Source organism: Phascolarctos cinereus, unplaced genomic scaffold (assembly GCF_003287225.1).
Source record: "Phascolarctos cinereus isolate Bilbo 61053 unplaced genomic scaffold, phaCin_HiC Scaffold_726;HRSCAF=1367, whole genome shotgun sequence".
In the NCBI taxonomy this organism is placed as follows: Eukaryota; Metazoa; Chordata; class Mammalia; order Diprotodontia; family Phascolarctidae; genus Phascolarctos; species Phascolarctos cinereus.
Window position 1 is genome coordinate 228,661,801 of NW_027556098.1, and position 24,070 is coordinate 228,685,870.

The following is a 24,070-nucleotide window of genomic DNA, read 5'->3' on the forward strand; positions in this document are numbered from 1 at the left end:
AAACTCCTCTTTTTACAGCTGGGAAAATGAGGCCCAGAGAAGTGGGGATGTTTCCAAAGCTGTATAGATAGAAGAGCTGATATTTTGTCCAGGTCTTCTGCTTCCAAAACCAGTGCTCTTTTCCATCATCTACATCATATTCAGCGGCTGCCATCTTTAAGGGAGTTCCCAGCTTCGTTCACCTGAGGCACTGCTTACAGCCCTCCTCAGTTAGCCAACTTTTCCACAGCTTAGATGTCTCCTTCTCTTCCTCTGTGTCAAAGCCAAAAATTAAAAACAAGTTCTGCCACTGCTCATCTTCAGAAGCCCCATTTGCTTCACATACTCAGTAGGTCTTTCTATTTTTTCCATCTCCTCTATCCCCTTCAGTAATTCCCCAGGCAGCTGGAGTTCTTATTCTTTAAATGATCCTTCATTGCACAGCCCATGCATTCGGGGGATGTATTGCTACCCTGCCTCAGCCTGGCCTACAATATACTCTTAAAAAAGAGGCTCTACCTTTCTGTTCTCAATTAATCTGGGCAGTTACTCAAGCACTTCCTTGGCCATGTATGCTGGTCTTTGTTGTTCATCCTGCTTCTAAGCATGGAGTCCTATTCTAGCTTTCTGGTACCAAAGCCATTGGTGGACTACACTCAATGACATCTTTGGGTTTAATTAATGATCCATATGGTTTCTCCTCCCTGCTTCCTCTTGCTCCATGTCCATAGCTTGCCCTAAGGCTGCTTCATTATTGCTCTACTGCATGTTTTCAAGTAGGCAGCTAGGTGATTCAGTGGATAGAGAGCTGGGACTGGAGTCAGGAAGACCTGAGTTCAAATCCAGTCTGAGCCACTTAGTAGCTATGTGACCCTGGGCAGGTCACTTAATCTCTATTTACCTTAATCCATTAAAGAAAGAAATAGCAAACCACGCTTAGCATCTTTGCCAAGAAAACCCCACAGACAATATGGTCCATGGGTTCGTGAAGAATTGGATAGTACTGAACAACATTATGGCCTCTGATGATTTATTCACTCAAGGTTTACAATTTGAAAAAAAAAATTCAGCAGTACATATGAAAAGAACATCTATACCATGTTTCAATCCCTAGTATCAATAGGAAAAGTTTATGGTATCTCAAATCTATTATCATTTGAGGTAGCTAGATGGTGTAATGGTTGGAGTGCTTGACTTAGAGTTAGGAAGAATTCAATTTGAGTGCTGGCTCATATTTCTTGGCTATGTAGCCCTAGGCAAGTCACAACCTTTCTCAGCCTCAATTTCCCCTTTTGTAAAATGAAAGGTTTGGACTTCATTGTCCCTGAGATCTCTTCTATCTCTAAATCTATGGTTGTTTCTTTCACCTAGTCAGGTTGACAGGAGCATAGCTACCAAATTCTAGATCTAAAATCAACAAAAGAAAACATAGAAAGCACCAAATTCTTCCTTTTTCTGTGAAAATGGCAGTATCCTCTGCAGGCAGAATCATAGCCCTCATTTGGTCTCATATCCTTTGTTCTTTTATTATGTAAATTGCCATATTCTAATTTCTTTTCTCTTTATCTGTATAAATGTTTTATCATTCTGACCAGATTTTAAGATCCTTACAAAAATGGACCATGTCTAATTTAAAGTCCAGCACCTATTAATGCGCACTAGATATTTAATAAATAGTTGTTGAATGAAGGAGTCCAGATGATTTTCATAAAAGGATAATAGTTTTAGAATTAGAGGGGGACATTGAAGATCATTTAGTCCATCTCCACTTATTCTTCTGATAAAGAAACTGAGGTCTAAAGAGGTTAATTTACCATGCCCAAACCTCATAGCTAGGAAGGGACAGAGCCAACATTCAAACTCAGGTCCTCTGACCCAAATCCAGCACTTTCATGACTGCCCACCACTGCCCATCAACCATTTCCATTAGCCTTGAGGAAGTACTTATTAGAGCCTAACTGTATACAGCTATACAAACTGTTATATAACTGTAGCAAGTTACACTTCATTAGCCCTGCTCCTGAGAATTAGCAATCTGAGGGTCTACACTGATAAGTCATACATTTATAAAATAGCCAAATAAAAACACTACATGGAGGATAAACAGTTAGGTAAAGTTACATAAAATATCAATTAAGAATCAGTGTAGAGAGCAAAGACAAATATGGAAGGAAAAATGATAGAAAACAAGGCATTTTTCTCCTCAGAATCTTTTATTTACTCTGGACTACACATGTCAAGTTGGTTGTTGATACTATTTCTTTGACTGCATTAATGCAGAAAAAGCTGTCAAGTTCAATAAAAATAGATGCTAATTCAAAGGTGAAAATTTGTGTCAAGGTAAATATTGGATTAGCAATAAGCGTGTATGGGGCATCACCATAAAGATTTTTATGAGAGTCGGTTCTGCTTGTAGGGTGACATTTTAGCAGACTTTTAACCATTTTAAGGAGAGAAAGCAGGGTTTTAAATGTATTAAGCATTTTCATTTTCCTCCAAGAGAATGAACCCCTTGATGGAGGGACATTTTCTTCTTATCCTCAGCCTTACAAAGGTGTTTTGTGCATAATAAGTACTGAATAAATGTTTATTGAATTGGATTAAATTAAATTTAGAAGAATTAGAAATTTAAGCAACCACAATAAAGCACTAGGCAATTCATACAACCTTTGCCAAAGTTACAGTGGAAAAAATCTTGAGTCTGTGGTCAGAGGACCTTCATTCAAACCTTGCCTCTGATTCTTCCTTTTTATGTCACCTCAGATAAGTTGCTTAATTTCTCTGGGCTTCAATTTGCTCATCTATAGTAAAAAAAGGAAAAAATTTAAAAAAAAGACTTTGGGCCTTCTTTTAGGTCCCTTCCAGTTTTAGATCTCTGATGTGAAAGAAGAATAGGTAAGTGATGCTTAAAAAGTTCTTCCTTGCTATGTCTTTAGGATCTTTCTCTACTCATGAAGAATCCAATGGAGACCAACATGGAGGTAGGGCCTAAATTCAAACCCTAATACACAGACCCTTTTACAGCAGTATCCCTCCTTCTTTTATCCTTTATACATCCACTGGAAAGCATAGCTGTCAAACTGAGACAGCTAAGTGGAGCAGTGAATAGAGGGCTGGCCTTGGAGTCAGGAAGAGCTGAGTTCAAATCCTGTCTCATATACTGACTAGCTGTGTGACTCCTGGTGGGTCAGTTAATCTCTCTCAGCCTCAGTTTCCTTATCTGTAAAATGTGGATAAAACAGTGCCTAGCCCACGTGTTATGAAGATCAAATGGGATAATGTTTGTAAAACAAATTGCAAGCCATCTAGCTCTACATACATTTTAGCTGGTATTAACAAACTAAATGCTGACTTACAGTTGCCAAGTATAAAATGCCTTCCCTTCAAGGAAGATTGGCTACACTGTGCTCCCACTGGCTCTGCTCTACCTCCTTCCTTGTGCCTCTGTACACCACAGAGGCACAGCAGCACGCTACACAGTTTGGAGGAGTCACTCATCAAGTCACATCATGTCAATAAGCATTCACTGAGCACTTACTGTGAGCTAGGCATTATGCTAAGCCTTGCAAATACACATATTAGAAAATAAAATAAAATAACTGTTACCTTCTAGGAACTTAAATTCTTGTGGAGGAAGACACAAAAGGAGCTGCAAAGGGCGGGGAAGGTGGTAAAGGTACCCAGAGTACGGGCATGGTAAAGAAAGTCCTGAGGCAATGAGCCAGGAGTGTAACATGGAGAGGAATGAAGATACGTTTGGCCTGGACCTCCTCCTTTCATTGGAGGTTCTGGGAAAAACCAGTTAATCAGGGGAAGAGGCTGAAGGGGCAGGGACTATTTCCAGTGTAATTAATCCAGTGGAAGAGTAAGCTTCCAGGATGAAGAGTTTTCTGTGGCATGAGAGAGAAAGTCCCGTGGAGATGAATTAGCAAGTGCAGCCTGGAGAGGAATGTTGACAACCCATCTGTCCTCCTTTCCCTTCTCTCCCACCTCCTAACTCTGGCATGAAAAGTTTCCAGGCTTGTCAGCACATGATTTCTAAGAACCCAGTCTACCCTTTGAGGATGGAGGGATGGTGTGGACCAAGCGCATTATAGTACATGGTAGCAGGATTAATAAAGCCCTTGATTAATTGCTTGACACATATTTTCTGAGTCATAATAGAACATATGCTAAGCTCTCCCTGAAGATCAATGGCACTTACAACGCCCACCCATATAAAAGAAATGACTAGGTAGAAAGGAAGATGGAACATAACCTCATGCATTATTTTCCTGAGCAAGTAAGTGAAATGAGAGGTTCTAATTTAGGGCATTAAAAAAAAAACTGCTCCTGAAAGTGAAGTTATACTAGGGACTCTGGGATCCCCAAAAGAATTGTATACTTATTATTAATGAGATGAGAGGGAAAATAGTTAGCTAGAAAGATAAGTTAGAACATACTTTTTAAAAATAGATGTTAATGGGTGCTATTTAGCATTAATAGTAATTACGATTATGCTAATAGTTTTAATGTCTCAGTTATAAAGGTAGGTTGACAACCTATATTCCAAAAATAAATAATGCTTTCCATTGCAGCACAATCCTTTATCTATATAGGTTACCCTTCCATGTGCAGATTGTAACCATTTTGCAGCTTAATAGGTAGAAATTTTATTGCCTGATGGTCAACTCACTAATGATGAAGCTCTGTAAACCTAGGCAGCAAGATGGCACAACAGATAGAGTGTTGCACTTGGGTGCAAGACAGACCTGAGCTGAAATCTGGCCTTATATACTTTCTAACTTTGTGACCCTGGGCAAGTCCCTTAACCTCTGTTTACCTCAATTTTCTCATCTAAAAATGGGAACAAGAATAGCACCCACCTCCCAGAGTTGTTATTAGGATAAAGAAGGCAATATTTATAAAGTACTTCGCAAAACTTAAGGCTCTATACAAATATTATTATTATTAAATGTAACTAGGCTGGTCCTCAGATGATGAAAAATCAGCTATCAAGCTGTACCTGAAGCCTCTTTAGCATGGAAGGTTTGTTGGACTTTGTATGACTGCACATATGTAACCTATATCAAATTGCTTACCATCTTTGGGAGGAGGGAAAGACAGAAGAGATGGAGTAAATAAGACATTCAAAATTTTATAAAAAATGAATGGTAAAAATTCTATTTACTATGTAATTGGAAGAAATAAAATATTATTTAAAAGAAAAAGGGAAAATTTGTTGAAATCTATATTCTACTGATATGTGTTTGGAGATCCCAGGGTCACTATTATGCTTTTATGGGACACTGGAGTAAAATTTTAGTGGACAAAACAAGATACTTTCTTCAATGCTGCAACAGAGGTGGGAATTCCTTCCATTGGAGACCCATCCACGCCTTCTAATCCTGTTAAGACTTTCCACAATTTTCTCCCAAAGTTTCTCTGCAGAGAATGTGTTCAACACATTGGAGGTCCTCCTTATCTATTTTTGTTTTTATTTGTTTCTTCATTCATTCATTAACTTATCTAGCTATTCATTCATTCATCAATCTATCTATTTTTAGATTTAATGGATGTCTGAGTAGTGCTGAGGCTTATCCATGAGCTTCCTTCCTCCCTCCGTCTCATTGCATGACCAACCCACTACCTTTAGTCATACACTTTCTGAGAGGCAGGAGATCATAGTGCATAGAGATCTAGCCTGAAAGTCAAGAAGACTGGGCTTCACGTCCTGCTTGACTAACTGTGTCACCCTGGGCAAGCCACTTAACTTCTCAATGTCCCAGGCAAATCTCTAAGACTCTGCATTAGAGATGAATTCCTAAACTGTACCAATAGAAGAGTTTCCATGCCAGAAGTTACTCACCCTATGAAATCGTAAGTCCTGAACAAAAAAATTTAAAGTCTCATATGCCACTTCTTGCTTATAGGTCATCGTTGGAAGTTTATTATAGCCTACTTGTACACAATGCATGCCTCTGCATTGCCCTTTGAGTCACCTATGGTTGTGATTTTTTTTAGAAGATTCTAAGATTTGCAATCAGAAGGCTTTATCGTGAGAATATTTGAGTTAAAAAGTTATCCTGGTAATCACCTTGCTATCATTAAAAGCACTGGGCATTTTCTCATGTAGGATCCTAGATACAATCCATATTGTAATTAAAATGTGATCAAAATAAATTGTACTATTTCATATGTACTATATATGTACTATAATGTATTAATTTGTATGAAATATCTTAATTAACTCTGTAGTATGGTTCAGTAAGGATTAAAATCAATTTTTACAGATTGCTTAAAAAAGCAAGACTACAAGTAAAGAAAATAAGCTGAAGTATCTTTATGAAGAAATAAAGCTCATTATATAAGATCATAGCTATAAACCTAGGAATAGGTTTAGGTCTAAAAAAAAGGGTTAGAGTTTAAAAAAATCTCTAAGATTGTCTTTACATGATGGATGAAAATTCAGAAGAAAAGTGAAAATTTTAGTCAATTATTTATACACATGCACACACATACACACATATCCATACTTCCCAACATCAAAATGATTTGACTGAATTTTTCAATTTTCATCCATATGTTTCAGCATTTCAGCATTGGGTAGACATAGCTCAAGTATATTTCAAGTAGAAAATCATTTTGACTGCAAATTGTGTTGTGATTTTTTCCCCCTCATTACATTAGGAGCAGATTGCTATTTGTTTGTAGGATTTCTAAGAAAAATTGGATGAGGCAAATATGGAGCGTTTTTCTAATGCTATTGTTTTGGTAAAATGGTTTACTGTCAGTTGAATAGGGTTTATAAAACAAATGGTATGAGTTTCATGTATAACAGTTCAATTAAACAGGAGAGTTTTTGCAGTAAATGATCATGGAATAAATTCAAGCTTAATTAGGTTGGAGAGGAAATGTGAGAAAGCAGATTATAGGAAAATTTTTAAAAAGGAAAAATGTAATGCTGTTGACAATCCACTTCCTGGTTGAAAAGGAGCTAATAACCCTTATCTCACTATCACTACTGTCTGACATCACTTATTTAGGAAAAAATATAGCATTAATAGCTGTGCAGATTAATGGAACAAAACTACATTAGTCTTAACTGGTTAAATGGCTGGAGTAATCAACTGAGTGTGCTACTATAAAACCAGTTATTTTGCTGTGATAAAGACACAACACTTACTTATAAATGAGGGAGTTTGGTGCTGTGGCCTCCAAGGGCCCTTCTAGCCCTAAAGCTATGGTTTTTATCATCCCATAGGCCTTTTGGTACAAGGGATTCTAACTGAGATGCAACTCAGCATCCACAGAATCATAGCATACCAGAGCTGGAAGGGACCTTAGCGATCATTTAATTTAACCAGATCATTTTATCAATGAGGAAACTGAGGACCAGAGAGATTGCTGACTTGCTAACAAAGGTCACTCAGCTAATTAGTAACAAGACCATCCATAAGCTGTGAAGAAGGTATAAAGCTTTTTTTAAAAAATCTGGTTAATATCATACAAAGCTACATATAAAAGTTATATATTATATATATATATATATATATGTTTACATATACAACCATAAAAATCATATAAAGACTTTTGAATACAAAGATAGACCATCTTATATCTCCACTTACATATTTTAGTGCTGTGATTTAGGGTGGGAAGAGAATAAAAATGAAAGGAAAGAGGAGAGGGACGGGGAACAGTTTTTTGAGGAAAGATAACTAGTTACACTTTTAGGATGTCTTTCTTTTTCTAGACTCAGAGTGGTGTGGAATCAGAGGACTTGGATTCAAGTTTTGGCTCTGACACTCCTTGACTTTGGAAAAGTTATAAACTTTTTGGTCCTTCATTTCCTCAACTATGAAAAGAAGCTGGTTGGACTAGATGATTTCTAAGGTCTCTAGCTCTAAATCTAAGAATCTACAGACCTACAAAGATAAACTATTTCTATCACTAGTGCTGAAAATGATAGCATTGTTAATATTGTTATTTTGGTGAAGTAACTGAAGTTAAGTGACTTGCCCAGGGTCACATAGCTAGTAAAGTGTCTGAGGATGACTTAGGTCCTTCTGACTCCAGGGCCGGTGTTCTATCCACTGAGCATTATTATTTTTTTTGTTTATTTGTTTTTTGTCTTTTTGGCTGGGCGATGAGGTTAAGTGACTTGCCCAGGGTCACACAGCTAGTAAGTGTCAAGAGCCTGAGGCCGCATTTGAACTCAGGTCCTCTTGACTCCAGGGCCAGTGCTCTATCCACTGCGCCATCTAGCTGCCCCCAACTAAGCATTATTTTCAAAATAAAAATATAGTATGAGAGAATTCAAGTTTGGAATTAAATATATTCCTGTACTCTGATCAACATAATGAACAACCATAAATTTAAATAAAAGATGATGAAGATCACCTACCTCCTGAAAGAGGTGTTGGACTCATAGGACACGAGACATATATTTTTGGGAGATGGCCACTATGAGAATTTGTTTTGCTTCACAATGTATATTTGCTACAAGATTTTTGTTTTTCTTTTTTTTATTTCAATGGAGGAAAAAAGGTGGGAGACAGAAAATCTTTTTTGCTTATTGAAAAAAATTTCAATTTAAAAAAGAAATATATTCTTGCATGGTTATAGTTCTATAGTATAGAACTGGCATGTGAGTTTCTTAGAGTAAATTCTTCCCTATTTAGAGAAAAATAGGTAATACAGATAATTTAAAAAGTCAAAATGTTGTTCTTTAGTAGTTCACTTTCTCTTTCTTGCTCTCTTTTTTGGAGGGGGATCTTTTTATATGTGCATGTAAGCATATAATACACACATATGTACACTCATGTACATATGCACATGTATATACATGAATATGTCTATACATACTTATTAATCTAGCCTTTAAATATTCTTTTGAGGAGTCTAACTATTTTGGCCAGTTGGCATATTACAAGTGCATCTTATTTCTTTAAACATAAGGGAAGAGACAGAAAGTGTTAGAGAAAAAACAAAACAGAGCTTGCGATGGTTTTCTTTTTTGGCGTTCATTGATCTGGTCATTAATGCTATCTCCATTTTGATGTTTTCTTTCTGAAGTCCACCACTCAGAAGAAAGTACAAGAGCCCTCACATTAAAGGATGTTTTGAATGGAACTTTTCATTACAAAACATTTTTTCCAAATTGGATTTCAGGCAAGTTGACTGTCTTGTTTGTGTTTTTGTCTTTCAGTTCTTAATGGGTGTTCCATTTCTGTGTGAGTTCTCCAGGTGCTAGAACACCTTTAGAATGCCTAAAGCCATATCGGTTGAAGTGCAAACAAAGGCAATTTGTCTTTTATCTCTAAGACCTCATATTAGACCTTGCTTGACACCTTTCTAATAAACTTTTTCAATTAATATTTACTAAGCACCTACTCTGTGTAAGGTGCTGCGAACAAGAAATTTAAAATTGGAAGAGGCCTTAGGAGTCATATTATTTTATATTATAGTTATCTTTGTATGACTCATATCCCTCTAAGATTCACTGTTAGCTCCATGAGGGTAGAGAGTGCTTATTATATAAATGTGCTTTTAGAGTGCTTTGCAGACAGTGGTGCTTAATAATGCTTATTGCATTAAGTTGAATTAAATTGGAAAATCTAAATTAAAATAAAACCTGAAAACTTTTCTCTAAACACAAGCTTACGTATAAGTATAGATGCAGGCTTGGTTGTCAATTACAATGAAATCAATTAGAGGTTTGAAGTAAACCCCCATGAAGATGTTTAGAATTTGGTCACACATGATATAACAATTACAATACATAAGAACTGCTTCTGATAATGGCTGATATAGACATGCTCTTCTGGTCTGGAATTATGGTAATGAGTTTTCAGATAGGGGTAGGAGTGGGATATGAGCAGGAGAAAAGAATGTCACTAGATAGTTTTGATTATTAAAGGGATACACACGTGCATGTGTGTATACATGTGTGTATATATGCTTGTACCCAAACAAAGGGTCAGAGCTATGACGATTTTTACTATAGTCCAACTATTTCATTTTACAGATGGGAAAACTGAGGGTCATGCACTTGTCTAAGGTCTTATCACAAGTTAGTGCTAGAAACTGTGTCCACTGAAGTGCTCTTCTTCCTTTAAATAACATCGCTGTTGAATTATATTTTTCATCCCCTTCTTGTTTAAAGGACATGAATACCTCAGAAAATCTGCAGATGATAACATTATATTGTATAATATTGAAACAGGAGAAACATCTATCATCTTGAGCAATACCACCATGGTAAAGTATCACATATATCTATACTTTTCAATAATATTATTTAAAAGCATTCAACTTATTCAAATGCAAGGTAACCAATCTCGGTTAAATTTTCTTGTTCTTTAATCAATTTCTTTATAATTTCAGAAGAGTGTGAATGCTTCAAATTATGGATTATCATCTGATCGGCAGTTTGCTTATCTAGAAAGTGATTATTCAAAGGTATTCTCTTATGTTAGCTGCTTAATTTGCCTGCCTGTATGTGTTTGTGAATGTATGTTTTCAAACCCATTATTGTTTGTCTAAATTTTGTCTAAAAGCTGTCTGCACAAGCAAGTAGAAAGGGCTGGGGAAATCTTTCTGCATGAAGTAGCCTTCCTGAGTTGCTCTTCACCTTCAGATTTCCCAGTACCTCGTTATTTTTTGGGGCAGCCAGCACAGTGGATAGAGCACCTGGCATGGAGTCTGAAAGACTCATATTCATTAGTTCAATTCTGGCTCCAGACACTCACTAGCTGTGTGACTCTGGGCAAGTCACTTAACCTCTGATTGCCAGTGGATCCACTAGAGAAGGAACTGGTAAACCATTCCAGCATCTTTGCCAAGAAAACACCAAAATGAGGTCACAAAGAGTCAGACACAACTGAAATGACTGAACAACAAAGTGATTTTTTAGGATAGGAAGAAAAGACATAACTGAGTTTTCCAGGATATTCCCGAGTTGTCTTTAGGCTTCAGGTCACTGAAACCAGGTATTTAAGAAAATGCTTTTTAAGAATAAGAGAACTATTTAATTCTCTTCCAGACAAAGTTGGTCCTGATAAATTGGGAGAATTAGGTCAAATAAGCCTTTGTATTTAAAATATGCCTTTACAAATTGTAATTTTCTTTCAAAGGAAAAATATTCCCCAACATAAAAGTAGTACAGATGATCTCAGATTTTTGAATTATCCTTTAAAAGTTTATAAGCTATCATTTAGAACTCTGATCTTTATTACCTTTGTGTTATTGGACGAATCACTTCATCTGGGCCTCAGATCTCTCATCTATAAAATGAAGAGGTTGGATTAGATGATCTCTGTGATCCCTTCCAGTTTAAAGCTTCTCACCCTATAATTAAAGAAATTTGAATTTCATCCTGCAGTGCATCACAGAACTTAGAGCATTTATTATTATACTAATTGTGAAAATGAGAAATCTAAGATACAGAAATGTTCATTGACATGCAATTTCACAGAGTCAGTATTAGAAGCAGGACTAAATACCATTTCTTCCAACTCTCAACTCAGAGCTATTTCCACTAGATTCTCATCAACTCTTTTTTTTAATGTCAGCAAGGATGGAAAATAGCTGGCCATTATCCCCTTTATACCATAGCATGGAATTTGGAGAAGTGATCATAATAAGTCACTGTCAAATTAGATTTTTGATTTGTAGTATTTAGGTAAAAAAGTATATATATAAAGTATCTTCAGGTTCTAGGTCCAATTTTTCCTTCACTCTTGCATTTAAAATACTATTCTGAGTCCTATTTTGCCACGTATCTTTACTATAAAGAGCAAAAAGCCATTCTTGTCTATCCCCATCACCCAGTCAATTATTAATCTCCCCGGTAGATGGTAAGTCATCGTTTCCTGGTAAACCATTGATAAAACATTTTTTTTAACTCAGAGAAGTTTCTTTGCCAAACATTCAAGAATCTCTTGCAAAGAATAACACCTTTCATCTCTACCTAGCACACGTGCTACAGAAACGTATGAAACAAAACACACACAAAAATGTTATTTTCCTTGGGAGTTGTTTGCTGAACATTTTTTTTTGTTTTTGTTATTCTGAAAAACAATCATTTGGGTACAAGCCAGTACCTCACAAAATAACTACATATATATTGAATAGAATGAACTCTGAATCTTTATTCCAAAATTCTTCTCCCTTTTCTTCAAAGTACTATTTTCTAAGTTATCCAATGATCTTAGTTAACATAGGCCCATATGAGGGTGGTCTCAGACAATGGTCTCAGACAAGGATATTTATATATTATTTTATATTTTTTATTTATATTTATATTTTAATTTATGCTTTTTAGCTTCAAGGTATGTATTATAATGTCATGTGTGGGTATTATGCAGGTACAAGTATTATGTAGATATTATAAAGTTCATTTAATTCTTAGTTGAATGAATAAAAATGTCCTTTATGATTGCTTATTCAATAAATATTTACTTTTAAAAAATAAATATATAAAATTTCGCCAATCTATTCACTAATGCAGCACATGCCTAAGGTGAGTAATGTTATGGTACTTTTGACTTCATCTAAACTGAGAACAGGAAAGACTGAGCTAGTATGAGGTAAAAGCATTATGGGATTAGAACTTTGAAATGTACCAAGAAGCACAAGGAGCTATGATTAAAAAAAAAAAAAGGTGCAAAGGCCATCAGTGCTGACTAGGGTATTATTGTGTTCAATCCTGTTCTATCTATATGATAATGTTACTTTCATAATCCTGAATTTTGCAAAATTAATTGGGGTTCCCATGATAATTATTTTCATCATAATTGGTTTTTTTCTTTATTCGATCTGACAGCTTTGGAGATATTCCTACACAGCAACATATTACATTTTTGACCTTATAAATGGGTAAGACATGTTGTCAATTTATATATGTGTGTGTATATAACATTGAAATATAATATAATATGATACAACATAATATAATATAATAAAATAAAATATAATACAATATATTAGAATGGAATAGGATAGAATAATAGCATAAAATAATGAAAGCTAACTCCTACTGGAAATCCTAATTTGAGAATAGCATTTCCTTATTTTGTTGCCTTTTTAGAGGCAGATTAGTGCCAATTTTCATTAGTGAAACAAAAGAAAATATATCCATTTTCTCAAGTTTGAGTTTTGTAATATTCGTGCTAATTGAGTACTGGGAACCCTGAATATCAAGACGTTGGACTTTCATTTTGCATTCAAATCTTCACTGATCGTCTTTCTCTAACCTTACTTTTCTGGGCTATGCCTCAGTTTCCTCATCTATACAACGGGCTTGATCTCTATGCTAGTTCTAAAATTTTGGGGATTTTGATTCTATAATTTCTTCCTATTTTAGCAATTTCATGCTGTTCTAATGTTTTCTCTTCATCTAACCTTTTAAAAAATTCTCCTCTCTTCCCCTTTGCCTTCACCCCTTTCATTTCAGTTGTTCTTTGATTTAATTTCAAATTTATCTACCACTTATTTTATACACACACACATACACATACACACACACACACACACACACACTCACACACACATATATATATATATCATTATCAGTAGCTGGAGAATGAATGAGCTTACAGTCTCAGTCATTCATTACATAAAAATTCTCTTAAGTGACATGATATGAATCTCATAGCAGAGGCCAACCTAAAATACATTCCAGTCACTAAACAGTGAGGAAATGGAATAAGAGTAATAAAACTTGAGTTTAAAGTTAACAGGATTGTCGTTGCATTAGTCCAAAGAAATGGCTTTGAGAGATTTGAAGGAGAGATCGCATTTGAAGGAGAGATTCAGCTTGGGGTTACAAAATGAGGGTAGGAGAAATCAGGGGAAGTTTCATGGAGGAGCACCTTAATTGGATCTTCATTTACTAATTTTTCCAATTCAAACAAAGCTATTCTAAAACTGGACTATATTTGGGACAATCATTGGTATTTCACTGGAAATTCCAACCCAAAATGCATCTTCTAATTAGAAATGATTTTCCAAATGCTTCAAGGATAGAGTTGTTTTATGGAAAAAGTTATGCATCAACAGTTTCCCAACATACCTATTTTTTTAGCCTATTGCTTCTGAAGAGCGGATATGTCCTATTTATGTTTACACAAAGAAGAAAAATACCAGGTAAAGGAATGCTGATTTAACTTTACATGAAAAAGGCATAGACTCTCTATATTCCTAAGAGTTTATTTATCTTGACATGATATATGTTTCCCTGCTTTTTAAGACAATGAAAACCATAGAGTTAGAAGGGACCTTTTTATAGGAAGGAATGTGCCCAACCTCAAAGGTAACTAACTGCCTATAGGAAGCAGGGTATGGTAGAGTCTAAACGTCAGTAGGCTAGTTTAGAGTCCAAAGACCTAGTTTGTAAAAGGCGGAGATCAGTTACCTTACTGGCTAGCCATGTGTCCTTAGGCAAGTCACTTAAATCTCTGGACCTTTTCCTCATATATAGAATGGGAATAACACTTATACTACCTGACAAGTTTGTCCCAAGGATCAGTCAAATGAGATTATTCACAGAAATTGCTCTGTAACCAGAAATTAATATGTTAATCTGTGATCTTAATTAAATAACAAAACCTATCTTTAAAATTTTCATTGTTTTGTTTTCTTATCATTTACTTTTCCCATTATATCTTTGAATCTATATTTCCAGAGAGCCATCCCTTTTAACAAATAAAAAAAATATAATAAACCATTTCAATAAACTAACAGTACCAAGTCCAATATGATATGTATTATTCTATACCCATAGTCCCTCATCTCAGGAAAGAAGGAAATATGGTACATTTTCTCTCTCTCTCTCTTTGCTTTTGGCTAGGCAGTGGGGTTAAATGACTTGCCCAGGGTGACACAGCTAGTAAGTGTCAAGTGTCTGAGGTCACATTTGAACTCAGGTCCTCCTGACTCTAGGGCTGGTGCTCTATCCACTGCACTGCCCCCTGTACGTTCTCATAGCTCTTATTTGAGGCCAGACTTGGTCATTACAATTTCACAATATTCAGTTTCAGGGAAGCTAGGTGGCGCAGGGGATAGAGCACCAGCCCTGAAGTTAGGAGGACCTGAGTTCAAATCTGGCCTCAGACCAAACACTTGACACTTACTAGCTGTGTGACCCTGGCAAGTCACTTAAGCCTAACTGCCTAAAAAAAAGGAACAAACAACAATATTCAGTTTCATTGTTTTACTATTGTTCTTGTTTTCATTGTAGCCATTGTGTATGGAAGGAGAATTGTGTCCACCCCTACATCAATTAATTCCAAAGCCCAGATAACTCAATTGAATCAGTCAAAAATAAGTTAGGTGTGAATAAGTTGGATAAAGACAAATGATAACACACAGGAAATAACCTTGTTATTGGTTGAAGAAGATCACATGATGCTTCTTCGACTACATATAAAAAGTTTGGAAATAGTCAGTTGAGTGGGACACTACATACCCAGCTGGGACTAGAGAAAGATAGAGTGTTGGCAAATGAAATATCTCCCAAGAAAAGGCAACTGAGAATCTAGAGACAGAATTGAACAGATTCTGACTTGGTAAACTTTTAAAGATTGGAAGACCTAGACGTCTGGTCAGCTTCGGTAGCAGTGTCCACCAGAGTACCGTGTACCAAGAGACACGGCAAGGATTGACTAGACACACCACAAAAAGGCAGCCACAAATCTCTAAAAGGGCTCTCACTCTCAAAGCCCAGCAAAGAACTGCATCTAAAGGGAACTTCATGAGCTCCTCATGAAAAGAGAAAAGGATGTGTAAGTTACTCTTTTGGCACACAGGTTTTCTATATGTGCAGCTCACTGCCCTTTTACTAAAAAGGTTTTGCTGTTCAAGGGGAGGGTCAACCTCCAGTATGGATTATTTTTTTTAGTAACAATTATCCTTCCTAGAGCTGCTTAGTAAGTATTCTAGCTTTACTAAGATACACTTGCTTAGTAAATAACCTTTCTAAAAGCTAATTAAGGCTGGCTTATAATCAGTAGGAAGCACACTCAGAGAGAGTTCATGAGCAACAGTATTAAAAACCTTGGACCCTTGGAGTTATGCTGAAGTCTCAGGGATGTGCTTAGAACTTCGAGGGAAGAAGTCACCAGTAACCCTCTGGGGACCCAGTCTGTCAATGTGAGTGGGAGCCAGAGAAGGAGAAGTAGCCTGAAGATGGTACTACATGTACTTTGTTTTCCTGATTTTGCTTACTTCTCTTTGCATCTGTTCATAAAAAAAAAATCTTCCTATACTTCTTTGCATTCATTAAATTCATGCAAAGAAATACTCCATTTCATTTCTTTTCTATAACCTGTTTAGTCATTCTCAATCATCTTCTTTTTAACTTCAATATTTTCCTAGTGATACTGTCTGACTGTGACATATGGAACACCATAAACTACAAACAGTCAAAATTGTAGAGATGTAAGGTAGACATAAATAAGCTGTGGCATCTTATTATTGATAACTTACATTTGGCAAGTGGTGTAAAAGGTGTCATCAAATAAATGTATGATCTTCTGAAAAGGCCAGTCGCATTAAGAGAGAAGGAAAAAGTATTATAATGGTACACAGTAGGATAAGGATAGGTACTGGATCTTTGATTTCATTAGTATAGTGAACTCCTAGAAAAGGAAATTCTCCCTACTATTACAGGCCAGCACTTTCTTTGCAACTTATAGTTCTAGATGTTTGCCTTCAAGTATAAAGTTAAATGACATAGAAGAAGGCCTCCAATATAATGAGTGGATCCTTTATAGAGGCTTCATGGGAAGACTTAGCTAAGAGTCACACATGAAGAATAGGGATGTATAGGTTGCAATCAACATCATTAAAGGGAATATACACAATAATGAAATTATTGATCCATTAAAGTATTATATTATTGCTCACATCTTTTTAGAGATCCTAAGAAGAATAATCCTAATATCCTTTAGTAGACTAATGTCTTAAAGATAAGAATTTATTTTTACTATATAATCTAAATCCCATTGGCTGCTATTTGTTCATTTTCTCTCTGCTTATGGAATAAATGTGTATTGTCATTTATTCAATACATATATTTAAAGACTCATCAAGTTGCCCTGTAACCTCCTTATCTGCATATTAAATAAATCAACACATTCTAGGTGGAAGGCACTGTGATAAGAACAGAAGGGAAAGCAAATAGTATCAGGGAATTTATAATATGTCAGGAGATGAAAAATAAACTTACCCTTTCTCAGAGAGGCCTTTTCAAACGTTTAGTCATTTTCATTGCTCTCAAATGTACCACGTTGAAATTTTCCATGCCATGCTTTCCATAGACCTAAAAATTGAGTTCAAGTTTCAAGTAAAGTAGAAGGCATATTGGTTCACAGTTCCTGCATACCATGCATCTCAGTAACACATTTAATTTTTAACAAGTAAACAATAAATTTATTCAAAAATTTTCTCATCAAAACCAACTTAATGTATCATCTTGGCATTTTTAATTACAGTCTAATTAAGATGTGCGTGATTCCAACAACCCTTGAAAAACAAAGATGACTCACGTAGGAAAGGATTCTTGAAATGATGTCTGTCATTCTAAAATAATACACATACAGACGTCATAAACAAGAGTATCTACTGAGCCATAAAGATGTCACCACTAGGTGGAGAGACCTGAGGGAATAAATATCAATATTTTCAAAAAAGTCTACTTTAGTAATTATATAGACTTATTCTTCAACATTCAGAAAAATAAGGGAGTGCCATAAAATTTCATAAAAGGCTTATAAGCAGACCCTTAAAGGATGTGCAAAAATAAGCAAAGTTTGTCTTTAAGACCCAGTTGTCTGTCTTAATGTACACAGTACTCCCATTCAAAATTCTCCTTTCATAAATATCCAGGATCCTTATACTGAGCTATCTAGCTTATGAGAAGAAGCCTATTCTTCAAATGTTTTTTACTCTCTATACTCCCTTTTAAGTTATCTGGCTCCACTAATGCATTGTTGGTGGAGCTTTGAAATTGTTTAACCATTCCAGAAAGCAATTTGGAATTATGTTAAGAAAGTGTTTAAAATGTCTATAATTTTTGACCCAAATTTCCACTATTAGGCATATATCCTAAAGAGGTCAATAAGAAATAATATGCTCAAAAATTTATAACAGGACTTATTTATATAGCAAAGATATGGAAACAAAGTCTGTGCTCATTGTTTCAGGAATGAATTAAAGTTAACAGGACGTGAATGTAATGGAATATTATTGTAATGGAATGCAATTAGAAATTGTGAATATGAAAATACAAGGGAAGATTTACATGAACTGATATAAAATAAAGCAAAGACAACTAGGAAACCAATATACACAATGACTACAACAGTGTAAATGAGATCAACAATGAAACAATTAAAACTGAATATTATAAAATTAAAATAACCAAGAGAAAAATGAGAAGGCACATCCCACTACTTTGCGTAAGTAGGAGACTGTTGGTGTGGAATACTGCATATAATATAAAATTTTTTGATATGTTGGTGAATTTTACTGACCTTTTTTTTCCTTCTAAAAAAATTCTTTATTATAAGGTATATGCTGGACAATGTAGGTAATATCCAAACACCCTGCAACACTCAATGAGTACAATGTCACCACAAACACCAGCTTTCCTTCTATGCTTCTTGGATCCCAGCTACCAGGTCATTCTCTCAACCTGCAAAGTGACCAACACTATATCTGAGGTTCTTTTCTGTTACTTACATAAGCCTGGGAAATGATACGGGTCTTCCTACATAGATTCTGGAACACAGCAGCATTATCCCTCTAACCCTCTCCTAAAGAGGGGGAAAAAACTGTAGGCGATGAAAAACAAAAAATATCAAACATTTATTTTTTTAAAAGTTATCTTCTCCATTCCTATATGGAACCTAAGTTTTATACTAGCTAATCTGATAAACAAATTCAACCTAAGATGTTAATGCCTGCTGATACATTGCTCTTTTCAGCTAGGATTTGCATTTTTCAGACCCTTAATTCAAAGGGAGCAAGCTATTGAGATTTTTAGGTACAGTATTAGGATCGGTTTGGTGGGGGGAGCAGAAGTTGGACACTCTTATAATCGTGTCGGTGTGAGGAAATCCTAATTCTTCTACCAATGCATATCAATACTAGCTATGTAATTTACTCTCCTAGAGAATTCTAGGAACTCAGAAGAGCTACATGAATTGCTCAGTCACACACCTAGTATGTAGCAGAAGAGGGACTTTTAGGTCTCCTTCAATCTAAGAACAGTTCCCTTTCCACTACCCCATTCTGCTTAGACATTTTTGAACAGGTATGTCTTTCTGTCTGTCTCTCAAATAACACTCCAAGGGCAGCATTCTGCTTTGCCTTTCCATCAGACTAACCCAAATGCACTACACCCATTACTACAATCTTCAAGAATGATAAATGCGAAAAAAAAAATATGACCATGGCAAACCTGGAGGCATCTCACTGTTCTCACCACTCATTAAGGTCTTTGCCAAAGCTTCTCTGGAGAACTTACAATAAAAACCAGTGAACTAGTACTCCCCAAATAACACTGTGACATCAATCACTAAATCGAGTTTTTTGGGCCATAAAATGTTTGAAAGTTTACCTTGGGTGGAGGCCTTTGTAATATGAAGGCACATTGCCCAAAGTGAAAACTGCTCTTCAGTTTAGACAGAAATCAAAGATTCTCTTTTTTTTTCTGCTTAAAGTTTGATTTAAGGCAAACCCTTGCACAAATTTTCAAATAGCATCTATATATTTTTTAATGTGAATTGCATATTAGCTCAAAGAAATTGAGACTTATAAATGAGGATGTTGAAAATGAATTTTGATTCTATTATAATTTTACAAATCCCAGTCACATACAGACATGCACAGCCTCTGAAATTATTTCCAAATGTCTTTTGCTATGCATCCTGGGTTTCTATGCCTTGAAAAGTGGGTTATGCTATGTTACAGAATTTCAGAGACTTAATGGGACCTTATGGACTATTAAGTCCAGGCAGTTGCCATATTTTATAGGTGGTATTACTGAGGCCCCAAAATGTTAAGACATGCCCAAAGTTACCTAGTTAGTTAGGGTCACAGCAAGAACTAGGGTACAGGACTCTTCACTCCCAGGTCAGAGATCTTTTCAATATACCATATTCCCTTGCATATGCATTTAATGTTTTTTCCACTTTGGTTTTGTCTATTTCTATAGATATTGTTATTCATTGTATAATAAATGTTTATTTTCTTTCTAGAGATTTTACAAGAGAAAATGAACTTCCTCATCCAATTCAGTATTTATGTTGGTCACCTGTTGGAAGTAAATTGGTTAGTAACCGCCTAACACACACAATAATTTTTACTATTTAATCCACCACAAATAAATAGTTTCACTTTGCCGTTTGTTTAATTTACTTCCCTGGGGGCAAATTCGTTTCAACATTTACTGGGCACCTACTATGTGCAAGGCACTAGGAGGAAAAGACAAAAATGGTAAATAGGCCCTCACCTCAAGAAACATACTATATTAAACTAGAGAATATCCATTTATAATTTCTTCTGTTTTTTTAAAACTATTTTTGATAAACTGAAAAGTCTGAAAAGTCAATAAAACTTCAGGTTCATAATTGAACATTAAATTTTTTTTATCTTTTGAAAAATGAGTTTTTAAAAAGAAACATCAGAAAATAATATTTTCACAACTTTCTTAGATTAAATACAGAAACCAGTAGACCTGACTATGTCTAGAACAGTTAATAAAGCATTTTATAGACTATTCATGCATAATCAGAGATTTGTATATCATACTTTAGTAGGAAAAACTATCAATTTTCAGAACTCTTAGCTAATGAGAGAATATAATATATTATTAAGGGTTTGAAATAAACCTTTTCCACAAAAACTATAGCTTGTCCTATTAGGAAACATTTGGGATAGGGTTTATATTGAGTTAATATTTCAGATGTGAGCTCCTTTGCATATAAACCAATAGCAAGTTAACAACTGGGTTTCAATAATCATTTTTGAAGAAAAAGCCAATTTCATTTTTCCCTTGCCATTATATTTACTAACAAACTTGTGTTCTTCTCTAGGCATATGTCTATCAAAACAATATCTATTTGAAACAAACCCCAAGAGACCCACCTATTCAAATAACATCTACTGGGAAAGACAATCAGATTTTTAATGGAATTCCCGATTGGGTCTATGAAGGTAAGCTGGTGTAATTGTGGTGGCTGTTGTTTTACCTCTTATTTGAAAATAACTTTATAAGATCAGTAGGGCTGGGTTGCATCAGTATTTAGGCAGGTCCTTGGCTAAAGTGGCACCAGGTGATGTAGGGAATAAGAGGAAATTAGTAGATAACCTGGCATAATGACTTAGAGGGCCATCCTTGGGATGACGTTGGGTTTAAGTCCCGCCTTTGACTCATGCTGGCCATGTAATGCTGGGGAAACCACTTAACCTCTCATTGGCCCCAAACAACTTTCTAAAACTATAAATTGTAAAAAAGTTGCTGGGAGTTCCCTATACCAATGAGATCACAGGTCTAGGTCAAAACCTAGACCCCAAGATCTGTGTGCCTTTGTTAGATCTTCTCTTCCTAACATTAAAGCAGAGGGTCAAGCACTATGGATTATTATTAATATCATCAACATAGCAGCAGAAGCCACAGATTATTTACATTATAAAGTGAATCTGGTCTACGTATTTTTCAAGTATTTATATTGAGGAACATTTCCTGTTTTCTCCAAAAAGGGGAGAGGAATGAAACTCTTTTAGCACCAGTTTTCTCATTTATAAAAGGGGCATAATAATAGCTACAGTAGTTACTTCACAGGTGATCCTGAGGAGCTTATAAATGCATAAAAAGCATTTTGTAAGTCTTAAAGTACAACCACTTCTACACTAAAAGATTGTTATCATCATCATCATCATCATCATCATTATCTGTGTAGACAAGCAATCAATCAATAAACATTAAGTGCCTACTATGTGCTAAGGGACTGTGCTAAGTGTTGGGTCCTTGCTGGAAGTCCATACTTTATTTTTCAAGGTTCTCATTCATTCTGCCCTCCTTTCCAGGGCAAATGCTTCCAAAGAGACATTTCCGCCAAGAAAATTCTGTTGAAATCTGAGTGTAGAATCATAGAGTTAGAGAATCTCAAGTTTGAGAGAGACTTGTAGAAATATAATTAGATCCAGCTCTTTCCTGCATGAGAAATCCATCTCAACTCTTGCTGTCAAAAGAAAGCTTACAAAGCAATTCCACAACCTCCCTTAGGGACCCATTCTTCCCACTTTCACAGAGGCCCCACATTCCTGTGTAAGCCTGTTTCCCTCAGTTCTGGCTGCAGGAGAACTGTTAAAACCAGGAATGGTTCCCAAAGAGAGATCATTGCTGCTGATGCTGAGCCACTGTTAATAAAGAGAAGGTTTCTAGTTTCGGTGTGGGTTAATTAGACTGGGTAACAGACCTGTAGTCAGGAAGACCTGGGTTCCCATCCCACTTCTGACATTTATTAGCTGCGTGACCATGGATAAGGTAACAACCTCTCTGAGCCTCTGCATCCTCATTTTTTAAAATGAGCATAAACAATACCTATAATAGCTGCTTTCCAATGTGGTTGTAAGGTTCACATCAGATAATCTAAGTGAGGCATTTTAGAAACTTTGGAGCAATATATAATAGTCACATAAAATAATCTATGCAATAGATTATTAATTGATATTTCTTGGCCATAACTGAATTAAAGTTTTGACATGGGATACAAGAATAAAATATTCCTGTTTACCACAAATATTTGATTTAATGAACCTGTTTTATGTAGCATGTCAGTCCTATAAGAGAATCCTTTTAGTCAACAAAGAGCTATTTGAAAGTATCTGTAATTATTTTGAAAAGTAAACTATAACAGTAATTAATATAGAGGTGCTTATTTTTCAGAGGAAATGCTTGCTATAAAATATGCTCTCTGGTGGTCTCCAAATGGAAGGTTTTTAGCATATGCAGAATTTAATGATACAGATATACCAGTTATTACATATTCTTATTATGGTGATGAACAGTATCCTAGAACAATAAATATCCCCTACCCAAAGGTATGTTGAATACTTTTAACAGATGCTTTTATTCCCTTGATGTAAACACGAACAATAATAACCATGAACGAAGGTGGGATCAACACGTTTGGAAAACTTCTTGTCTTTGTGCGTTAACAAAAGCAATGGGGTCTTCTTTGTTTAAATTTCTGATACTTTGGACATCTGAGTGTGCTGCATGAGGTTGCCTTTGCAACACACATCCTGGGAAAGCATATGGCCTAAATTATTGAGGGGAAATAAGCTAAATTTCATTTTGGTCCTTTTTAACTTTTAAGCTCACAAGTCACATTTCCATTTTTTAACCCTTCTTCAAGTGTCTTACAATGTGAATTGGAGAGGGAAGCCTGTATGCTGACTTCATTGATTCTTCTCTCAGTCAGGCACTAGCTTAACTCTCTCTAGCTATAAGGACAGATGGGCTGCCTAATACAGTATTATAGATCCTAGGAGCATCAGTTTCTCCATCTACGAAGTATGTGTATGTGTGTTGGGGATCCAGAGTAGAGAGGACTAAGTAATCTCTTTATCCTTTCTAGCTTGAAAATTCTGTGGTTCAATTATTCTCTGCTTTGATGTCCCATCTCCCTATACTCTAAGAGGAATATTGAATAGAGGGTCCAACAGAGCCATGGCTAGGAATTTTTGAGTTCAGGTTTTGTTTAGTCATTTTTCAGTCATGTCTGACTCTTTGTGACCCCATTTAAGGTTTTCTTGGCAAATATACTAGAGTGGTGTGTCATTTTCTTTCCAGCTCATTTTACAGATGAGGAAACCGAGGCAAACAGGGTTAAGTGACTTTCCCAGGGTGACACAGCTAGTAAGTGCATGAGGCCAGATTTGAACACAAGAAGATGCATCTTTGGGCCCGGCACTCTATCCACTGAGCCACCTAGCTGCTCTTTATGTACAATCGCTATAAACCAAACCTGGGCAAATGACATGAAAGATACTATCAGTTGAGGGCGACAGAGCAAGTATGACAGGGTAAGAAATC

The 24,070-nt window shown here is 35.7% G+C and overlaps 1 protein-coding gene across 1 annotated transcript in view; it reads left to right on the top strand.

Moving 5' to 3' along the window:
- FAP (fibroblast activation protein alpha) overlaps positions 1-24,070 on the top strand; it is an 89,947-nt gene that overhangs the window by 8,424 nt on the left and 57,453 nt on the right. Inside the window, 8 exon segments of the mRNA XM_021004967.2 lie at positions 2,916-2,960; positions 9,037-9,132; positions 10,127-10,221; positions 10,348-10,422; positions 12,788-12,840; positions 20,226-20,298; positions 21,063-21,183; positions 22,919-23,073. Of these exon segments, the coding sequence (XP_020860626.1) occupies positions 2,916-2,960; positions 9,037-9,132; positions 10,127-10,221; positions 10,348-10,422; positions 12,788-12,840; positions 20,226-20,298; positions 21,063-21,183; positions 22,919-23,073 (713 nt within the window).